A 10,070-nucleotide genomic window follows, 5' to 3' on the forward strand; every position below is an offset into this window, starting at 1 on the left:
GATTGTCCCTCTCTACTCTGCCCTCGTGAGGCCCCATCTGGAGTGCTGTGGCATCCAGGTCTGGGGCACCCAATACAAGAAAGACAGAGAACTGTTGGAGAGGGTCCAGAGAAGGGCCACAAACAAAAATGATCAGGGGGCTGGAGCAGCTCCCCTACAAAGACTGGGGCCGAGGGAGCCGGGGCTCTGCAGACTAGATAATAGAAGGCACAGCGGAGAACTCACTGAGCCCTTCCAGTGCCTGAAGAGGACCTACAGGAAAGCTGTCTGTTTTAATGGGCATGTAGCAACAGGACGACGGGAAACATGGAAGAGGGCAGATTTAAACGAGATACTAGGAAGAAATTCTCCACGGTGAGGGCGATCCTTGTCAGCAGTGAAGAAGAGGTATCTCCTTGAGGAAGATCTGGTATGTTCTTGTCACACAGTTGACCAGATCAATCTACGTCCGTGACAGGGGACACGGGGGCAACAGGCCGCTGCCCTCCCCCCCCACCCCAGTCCCACAAAAATGGGAAGAAAGGAAGGGAGGAAAAGAGCAGCGGCAACAAGCTACGGAGGAAAACTTATTTTACTATAATATCGGAATACAAGATAACAAAATACAATACAATTTAATAGAAATTGAGATTAAAAAATCAGACAAGATGAGAGAGAGAGTTCGCGAGACCGAGTCAAGCCTGAAAAGCATGGAACGGCTAGGAAAGCACCCTCCAGCACCCACTGCAACGCAGCAAGAGAGCGATGAGAGCAGATCCCGTGACTTCTGTAATGCACAGGGATAGGTACCAGGGACTGGGGCAGTGACACTTTAATGCCCCGTGCACTACACGATGTTTTGATGTGGAATACTGAAAGCCAAAAAACAAACAAGCAAAAAACCAAAAAACCAAAAAACATAGCACCATGACAGTTACCCAGGCAAGGGGACAACCGCGCAGAAAGAAGTCGAGCAAGTGAGGGAATGAGCTGTGCTGGGCGTGATGCACAAAGTACTGACAAAAGGAGGGGAGATGGACACAGGTTGTTGGAAGCAAGTTCTTTCAGGGGTTACACAGAGAAGCTGTGGAGCCGCCGCTCTCCTGCTTGGAAACCCAGAGCCCAGCACCGCAGCCTCACACCGTGAGGCGGTGACGGTGATGTCACAGTGGGTGTCAGGGAGCGGCCATTGTGACGCGTGAAGCTTGGAGCAGAGCAAAGGCTGCCGGGCTCAGGCCGAGCGTCAGTGCGGCTTGGTGAGGCGTGGAGAGAGCAGGTTCTCTGGTAGTGCTCACCGTCAACGCACAATCATGTCCAGTGAGAAGAGGAAGGCCTCCAGCTCAGAGGAGCCAGGTGAGAGCACAGCATCCCTGCGCACAGCTCCCAGCACTGGACAGAGGGGTGCCGGGGCTCTGCCTGCGGCTGAGAGCTGAGAGCTGAGAGGGGAGGAAGGGGCAGGCAGGAGCTCCCAGACAGGCATGGGGCAGGGCCCCTCTGCTCCTTGGCAAGGGGGCCCAGCGTGGGCTGTGACTGCCTTGGGCCTGCCGTGGCCCCTTCCCCTCCACCGCCTCCAGCCAGCACGGCAGGCACAGAGCAGGACCCTGGGGACAGCCCTCAGGGACGCCTGGCCCCACCAGGCGCTCACCGCTACTGGCATTTGCTCTCTCCTCAACAGTGTGCGTGCTGTGTGGCCGGGCAGACGATGACCCGGACATCTTTGGGCGCACTATTGGCGGCGATTTCCTGACTGTCCACGAGTTCTGCTTGGTGAGTTCCCCCAGCGGTGATCCCATCTGCTTCCAGCCGGGATGCGCCCTTCCTTCCCGTCCTCATGACTCCCTGCTCTTTTCTCTCCTCCAGGTTTTTGCCCACATCGCTTTTGAAGAAAGACCCCCAGAGGAGGAATCTACGGGCATTGACCTTGCTGCCCTCACGCGCAAGGCCAAGCAGGCAAACAAGGAGGTGAGGACCTGAACGCAGCAGGCAGATCTGTGCGAGGAGGGGCTCACACCAGCTTAGTCCGGACCCAAGGAAAGCAATCACGGCCTTCCAACCGCCTCCGGCACAAAGGCCTGCCCATAGGGGATCAGCCCTGTCCACCAAGCTGCTTTGTAGAGGGTGACCCAGAAGTGCCCACACCCTGTGCCCTGCCCAAAGGTGCGCGGCCGGCTGTGGAGGTCCTGTGCCTGCTGCTGATGGGGCTGTTCTGCTTTTTCCAGCAATGCTGTGTCTGCGGCGAGAGGGGGGCTGCCATCACATGTGCAGAGAGCGGCTGTGCACGCAGCTTCCATCTGCCCTGCGCTGCAGACGGAGAATGCATCACACAGCATTTTGGAGAGCACAGGTAAGGGCTCCCAGCACAGGTAGGAGCTCCCAGTAGCCAAGCCAGGGGGGAACCCACAAGGTCGCCTCCCAGCAGCCTGCCAGAGCCAGGGCCTGGGGCTCCTCCCTGCTCCTCCCCCGTCCTCACAGCGCTTCTCACTGCGCCCACCCATCCCTTCCGTCTTCCCCCAGGTCCTTCTGTTGGGAGCACCGCCCTCGACAGACACCGGTGACAACTCCAGCAGAAGACACCATCTGCATCATCTGCCAGGAGACCGTGAGGGGCAGCTTGGACTATCACACCATGGTGTGCCCCATGTGCACACGTGCCTGGTTCCACCGGGGTTGCGTCCAGGTGGGAGCCCTCTCCTCACCCTGCAGGCGTGCTTAGTGCCCAGCAACACCAGGCACTGCTCACGCTCACCCTGCTTGTGCTTCTCCTGCAGAAACAGGCATTGAATGCGGGCACGACGTGCTTCCGGTGCCCCAGTTGCAGAGACGACGCAGTATTCTGTGCCGTGATGTCTACCATGGGAATCCGAATCCCAGCCAGGTTGGTGTCCTCCTGTCCAAGCATGCAGATGAGAGGGTGCAAGCGCCGGGCCTGCCCAGGCACTGTCTCGGCAGGCCTGGCCCTTGGCTGTCTCATGAAGCCTCAGCTTCATGAAGAAGCTATAAAATGGCGTCGGGGTGGATGAGATGGGATAACCTTAGACCTGATGCTGGGGACGCTGGGGGCTTATCAGTTTCCCTCCCTTCTCTTGTAGAAGACCAACATGGGACGACGACGGTTCCTATGAATCCCTCCTCCAGAGGCACCAGCGCTGCGATGCCAGGTGGTGCCTTTACCCTGGAGGCAGAGAGCAGGCAGAGAGAAGGGGGTGAGTTACCACAGCAGCTCGCTGAGGCTCCACGGGGGATCTCAGCCTCAGCACAGGCTGGGGGAGCAAGGGCGGAGCGCCAGAGATGTGCTGTGCCAGGGACTCCCTCGCTTGCTCACTTGGTCCTCACAGCCACAACCCCTTTGCTTCCCCAGGCCCTGGCAGCTGATCCTGTGCAGCTCCTGCGCTGCTGAGGGCACTCACCGACAGTGCTCCCCCTTGAGCAACACAACAGCCACGTGGGAGTGCGACAGCTGTGCTGGCCTGGGTACCGGTAAGAGGCAATCAGCCGCGTGGCACCGCGCTGGGGCCAGGCAAGGCCTGGCAGCAGGTGCTCAGGGCAGCTTTGCCAGAGTCTCTCTGCCCCAGGAGGGATGGCGACCTGTCCCTACCCAGGGCTACAGCTCCATCCTGCTGACCTTCCCGTCTCCCCTTACAGCCGCCAGCACCATCCCGGAGCGTGCTGGGCCCAGCACTGCCAGCCAGGAGGGCCTGCAACCATCCCACGGCCCCCAGGAACCGGAGGACAGCAGGTCCGGCCCCACCAGCCAGGCGGCATCGGGGCCATCACACAGCTCCCAGCCGCCAAACCTCAGCAGTCAGACCTGTGAGCTGGGGACCGAACAGGGGACGATCCCCCCACATTCTCCTGACCATCAGGATGCATCTGAGCTGCACCAAGCGCACCGTGGCAGCAGACGCACGGCAGCCCCAAGAGCTGAAAGCAGCTCACAGCCAGCCACCAGACGGGGCTCATCGCGATCCTCCAGAGCAGCCACAGTGGCTGCACGCAGAAGGCGTTCCAGGCAGCGGGGAACAAGCCGGACACGAAGCCGCTCCCCGCTGCAAGGTCGGGCCGCAGGTTCCCAGAGCCGGACCAGAAGGCCTCAGGGCAGCAGGCGAACACCACCTCCAGCTGCTCAGGACAGCGCCCAGAGCACCACCAGGCCGGTGACACGGAGGTCCTTGAGGGCTCCCCTGTATTCACACCCTGGGGAACGGCCTGGGCGGCCAGGGGAGGCCCGCGTGTGAAACCGTTCCTCAGTGGCACATCGAGTCCCAGGCGTCCACAGCCGGCCCTGAGGAAGCTGCAGGAGACAATGCCAACAGCGGGGGCTATTCCAGGCATGAAGTGACTCCCGGGTCCGACATCAAAGCCAGCATTTCCCCTCCAGTCAGCAGTTTCAGCAGCAGGGGCTATCCCGGGCATGAAGTTACCGCTCCTGGGGACAACATAAAGCCAACATCCCCCCACGGTCAGCCAGAAAAATGATGACGTGGAAAGCCATTCCAACAGCGAGGGTATCCCCGGCGGGAAGTCACTTCTGAGGGCAAAGTCAAAGACAGCATCCTGCCCTCACACTCAGCCCCCCCAAACTATGGCACGGAAACAGCCGTGTGCCAACACCGTGTGCTGGCTCTAGCCCCTGGTGTCAACACAATAAACCCAACCATCCCCCACACATTTCTTTGTCCGCTGCTTCTTCTCTGCTTGTCCTGAGGTGGGCCGCCTTAGGTGCTGGGATCACAGGGTTTTGTCCTCCTCAGCACCTTCCCAGCAAACTGGGTGGGCAAAACCAGCGTGGCACGTCAGAAGGCTGTGACACAGCAGTCAGTGCAGGCACAGAGTTAGCAGTGCCCGTGGCACCTGGTCACGCTGGAGAAGAGCAATCACTTCACAGCCTGTTCCTCCTCTACAGCACCAAGGTGCAGCCGTAGTCCCCACGCTGCAGGGAGCTGTTGCAAGAAGGAACGTGGTGACTCAGCACCAGACGTCCACGCAGCGGTTCAGGTCTCAGGCTGCAAAGAGCGCCTGACACTGTCACTGCTACGCAAGGGCAACGGAGATACCGCCTGTGCGCCGTGTGAACACGTGGAGGATGATCACACGGAGCGAAAGGTGGAGGGGTTGGGGAGCCTCTGGGATTGTGTGAGGGATATAGATTGGTGGAGTCGCACTCCGCCGTCCTCGCAGGAAAGGCTCCAGGAGACGCTCTACAAGAAGCAGTGGATCGTCTACCTTCCAGCAGGCAGACATGAGGAGGGGACCTCAGGGACTGCGAGGGATGGAAACGAGGGCCTGCTCAGGGCAACAAGCAGTTTGCCTCGCAGCCTGTGCCACCTTCCCAGGTGCCCTTTGCGCTCCTGGGGAGACCTCACTGTGGCCTTCGGGTATTTGAAAGAAGTGTGTAAACAGGAGGGCTATGACTGTTTCACAGAATTACAGAATGGCCCGGGATGGAAGGGACCTCAAGGATCATCTTCACTGTCTGAGGAGCTGGCCATGGCATTCCACTTCACAGCTGCTGGGCCGGGCCTAGGCCAGGCCGGGCCGTGCCGAGCCGAGCCCTCACGGCAGCCGGTGCCAGAGCCGCCGCGTCGCCCCGGTGACGGCTCGCACCGGCGCCGCCATCTTCCCTCAGCGCCGCAGCAGCCCAGCTTGATTGCCGAGGTCCGCGGCTCGGAGCTGTCTCTGGCAGAATCGCCGTGACTTTTAGCGAGGTACGTGGGGATTTAATCGCTTTCCTCATCGAGGATTCCCGCGACAACCGTGCGGACGCCGCTCTCAGTCGGGCTACTCTCGCGAGAGCAGCTGACGCAGCGCGGGCGTTGCCAAGGCAACGGCGGGAGATTTAAACGGGCGCAAACCGGAAGCGGCCCTTGATCGCAGCTACAAAAAGCCCTCGAGAGGGCAGCAACGTGTCGCTGCCCACCTTAGGCACATCAGAGGGGGTAGTACAGCTATCTCCCAGGCTGCCTTAACGTGGTGCTTTTCTAAGGTACCCCTGTCTGCACTCCCCTGCAAGGAGTCTTGTTATTTCTATTGGTGGTAAGTGCCAGGGCACTTAGCGAACCCGGCAATAGTGTGAGGGTAGGGGGCAGCAGGGCAGGGCTGATCACTTGCACCCCTTTGGGACTTTCTTGTTGAGTTAGTGAGCCTGCTGATTGCCATGGGTGCACCCCGGCAGAAGGCTTCAAACACAAAAACTGTGAAGACCCATGTAGAGGTCCCGAGCACACGCAGCAGAAAGACAGTAGCCAAGAAGACGGTCCAAAGCCAGACTGAGGTCTGGTGCATGCATAGAGGGGAGAAAAACGGTATGAAGTGTGTGGCGACTCAGACAGAGTTACTATCATGAGATGCTAGTGTGCAGGTCACTGACTGTGAGGAGTGCCACAGCCTGGCCTTTGCAATGCCACACGAAGGAGGCAGCACTTGTACAAGGTGTGAGCAATTGAATGACTTGCTCAGCCTTGTGATTAGCCTGAAGGAGGAAGTGGAGAGGCTGAGGACTATAAAAGAGTGTGAGAGGCAGATTGACTGGTGGTGTCAGTCCCTCTCAACCTCAGGTTCTCGGCACACAGACGAGGCTCCTCATGGAGCACATCAGCCCCTGCCACCTTACAAACACCTGGTAAAGGGGAACCAGCCAGCTGACAGCGTTTCAGCGAGCCCCCTGTCCTCTCTTCCCCCTAACAGCAATTTGAGAAGGGAGGAGGAGTGGAAACGGGTACCTGCTCGGCGGAGGGAGCATCCCCCATCCCGACCATCCCCGGCTCCCCAGGTGCCTCTGCGTAACAGGTTTGAGGCCCTGGAAGTCGAAGGGGGGGCGAGTGAGAGTGCGGTGACAGGTTCACCTGTGAGGTTGCCTCAGGCGAAGCGGTCGCCCCCAACCCTCAAGACTGCTTCTACCCGCAAGGACAGGAGGGTGATTGTCATAGGCGACTCCCTTCTGCAAGGAACAGAAGGCCCTATATGCTGGCCCGACCCTACCCGCAGAGAGGTATGCTGCCTTCCTGGGGCACGGGTCAGGGACATTTCAAAGAAAATTCCTGGGTTGATTCGGTCTTCGGATTATTACCCACTTTTAGTAATTCAGGCTGGCGGCGAGGAAGTTGATAAGGAAAGCCTGAGGTCTATCAAGAAAGACTTCAGGGGAATGGGGCGAATACTTGAAGGATCTGGGGTGCAAGTGGTCTTTTCTTCTATCCCCGTGGTGTCAGGGAAAGGTACAGGGAGGATCCAAAATACCCAACTCTTCAATAGATGGCTTAAGAGCTGGTGCAGGCTCCAACCGCCTCGGCACAGGCGCGGCCACAAACCTCCCCATTTGATACCAGATTGCCCAGGGCCGCATCCAACCTGGCCTTGAACACCTCCAGGGATGGGCGGGGCATCCACAACCTCTCCGGGCAGCCTGTTACAGCACTTCACCACTCCCATAGTAAAGAACTTCCCACTGACATCCAACCTCAATCTTCCCTCTCTGAGCTTTAATCCCTTCCCTCTTGTCCTATCACTATCTACCTGAGCAAAAAAAATGACGCCACTCATCTTTATAATCCTTGAAACTTGAAACACAAGAAGGCTGCAGTGACGTGTCCTCTCAGCCTTCTCACCCCCAGCATGAAAAAGCCCAGCTCCCTGTCTCGCTCCAATTTATAGGAGGGAGAGGAGGTTCTTTTAATACCTGTATACCCGGCGTGAGATTAAGAAACAACGGCTCAAATGTTGGTTCGACCAGTTTATTACAAATTAAGATTAGGGAAATGGGGAAGGGGAGGACGGACACTATTATGAATTAGGGTAATGGGGAAGGGAAGGAGGGCGATAGAAAAGATAGAAAAGAAGAAGCAAGGAGTCTTTATAGGAAGCAAGAGGGAGATAGTCACCACCATGGATCCAGCGTGGTTGGTAGTTCAGTCTTTGATCTTCGGTAGGGGTGGGTCGTCGGGCATTGTTCTGTTGATGGCAACCACAACGGCGAGAACCACGACGACGACCATGGCGATGGTGGCCCCTTTTCAATGCTTTCAAAGTGGTCGAGTCAGCTGTCTTTGGAGTGATGGCTCAAATCCAAAGTGGTTGAGTCAGCTGTCTTCAACCTCTCTAGGCAGCCTGTTACAGTACTTTACCACTCCCATAGTAAAGAACTTCCCACTGACATCCAACCTAAATTTTCCCTCCTTTCATTTAATACCATTTCCCCTTGTCCTGCTGTTAACTTGCCTTTGAAAGAATTGATCCTCCTCCTGTTTCTAAGTTCCCTTTAGGTACTTAAAGGATGGTATGAGGTCAGTTTGCAGCCTTCCTTTCTCCAGTCTGAACAATTCCATCTCCCTCAGCCTGTCTCCAGAGTATGGAGGGACAATCACCTCCCTGTCCCTGCTGGCCTCTCCTCTTCTGATGAAGTCTGGGATGCCATTAGTATTCAAGCTGCAGGAGGCAGAACAGTGCATAGAATCATGTGGTGAATTCTGTTTGACAAACTTGGCATCTTGTGTTTGAAAAGGTCTTGATAATTATGCAGCTGATCTATACCATCAAGATGTTACTCATATTTCATAGCAGTAGGTAAATACACTTGTACAAATCTATGTTTCAGAACCAGGATTAATAAAATACTGATAGTCTTCTCTCTAGTGTTCCTCAACATGAAAATTTCACATAACAATGTACAATAGCAGGTATTTCAAATGAATCAAAGAGCTACGAACCTGTTGGATATTGAGTGAAAACTTTAAATATTCACTTTTTTGAGTACACAGCAAAATAATTCAGTTTTTATTGCCACAGTGGAGAATATGCTCTTTAAAAATTGAAGACAAATTTTACTACAGAGAAATGGAAAAAACCAAAACAAAACAAAAAAATGCCACCATAAACTCAGGCATGATCATAATTTGTTAAAAATCTATGAGATACATTGAATATAAAACATGAAATACACGAAATTGAGTCTTAGGCCTAGAGAAAAAAAATACATAGTGACAAAATACACTAACGTAATCACATTCTGTACTGTTGTTTTTTTTTTTCTGGTTGGGGTTGAGAGATTTGTTCAAAAAAAATTCTACTATATAAGTAATTTTGCAGGTGTTTTTAAAAAATAAATGATGTCAAGACTGGCTTTGGTATCAAAATTCTTTGCTGGAAACTGAATTTCCCACAGTTTCATAAAAAGGCATTTTCTTGAATCTCTCAGGTATAAGTTCGAGTTCACACATGTGCTTGTGGTCATAGAATCATAGAATCATAGAATGGCTTGGGTTGAAAGGGAACCCAAGGATCATCAGGTTCCTGCTCCACTGACCAGGCAGAGTTGCCAGCCTCTAGATCAAGTACCAGATCAGATTGCCCAGGGTCCCATCCAACCTGGATTCTATTACCTCCATGGGCAGGGTATCCACAGCCTCTCTGGGCAACCTATTCCAGCATTTCTCCACCCTCTCAGCAAAAAACTTCCACCTAACATCTAATCTAAATCTCCCTTCCTTTAGTTTTAGATGATTTCCATAGTCCTATTACAATCTATCCTTGTAAAAAGTTGATTTCCCTTGTGTTTATAAACTTTCTTTAAATACAGGAAGGCTGCAAAGATGTGTCCCCAAAGCTTTCATTTTTCCAGGCAGAACAGGACCAGTTCCTTCAGCCTATCTTCACAGGAGAGGTGCTCCAGCCCTTGGACTGTCTTTGTGGCCCTCCTTTGGACCCACTCCAACAACTCCACATCTTTCCTTTGTTGGAGGCTCCAGACTTTGACACAGACTTTGATGGGTCCTCACAAGGGAAGAATAGAGGGGGACAACAACCTCCCTGTCCTTGCTGGCCACATCTCTTCTGATGTAACCTGGGATACCATTGGCCTTCTGAGCTGCGAGCACACATTTCTGGCTCATGTTAAATTTTTCAATAACCTGGACCTCTAAGTCCTTCTCATCAGGTTGCTCCCAGAGAGTTCTTCTCCCAGTCTGTAAACATATCTGGGATTGCCTTAATCCAAGTGCAAAACCTGTGACTTTGCTTTGTTGAACCTCATTAGGTTCAAAGGTTTAAAGGCCCACCTTTTAAGTTCATCAAGGTCTTTCTGGATGGCATTTCTTCCT

At 54.6% G+C, this 10,070-nt stretch overlaps 1 protein-coding gene across 1 annotated transcript; it reads left to right on the forward strand.

The window, feature by feature from the left end:
* The first annotated feature begins 1,289 nt into the window (after positions 1-1,289).
* On the forward strand, positions 1,290-4,214 carry LOC128079498 (PHD finger protein 7-like). Its single transcript, XM_052680786.1, has 9 exons — positions 1,290-1,332; positions 1,655-1,746; positions 1,840-1,941; positions 2,199-2,323; positions 2,494-2,656; positions 2,748-2,854; positions 3,069-3,182; positions 3,338-3,456; positions 3,622-4,214. The coding sequence occupies exons 1-9, from the start codon at positions 1,290-1,292 to the stop codon at positions 4,212-4,214; spliced, it is 1,458 nt and encodes a 485-aa protein (XP_052536746.1).
* The last annotated feature ends 5,856 nt before the right edge of the window (positions 4,215-10,070 follow it).

This window comes from Tympanuchus pallidicinctus, unplaced genomic scaffold (assembly GCF_026119805.1).
Source record: "Tympanuchus pallidicinctus isolate F22 unplaced genomic scaffold, pur_lepc_1.0 scaffold19, whole genome shotgun sequence".
Taxonomy (NCBI): Eukaryota; Metazoa; Chordata; class Aves; order Galliformes; family Phasianidae; genus Tympanuchus; species Tympanuchus pallidicinctus.

Excerpts from the sequence above, each read along its gene's own strand:
- LOC128079498 (XM_052680786.1), top strand. The coding sequence starts at position 1,290 with ATGTCCAGTGAGAAGAGGAAGGCCTCCAGCTCAGAGGAGCCAG. Across the intron at positions 1,747-1,839 it reads CTGTCCACGAGTTCTGCTTG|GTTTTTGCCCACATCGCTTT; the intron begins GTGAGTTCCCCC and ends TCTCTCCTCCAG. Across the intron at positions 3,457-3,621 it reads CTGTGCTGGCCTGGGTACCG|CCGCCAGCACCATCCCGGAG; the intron begins GTAAGAGGCAAT and ends CTCCCCTTACAG.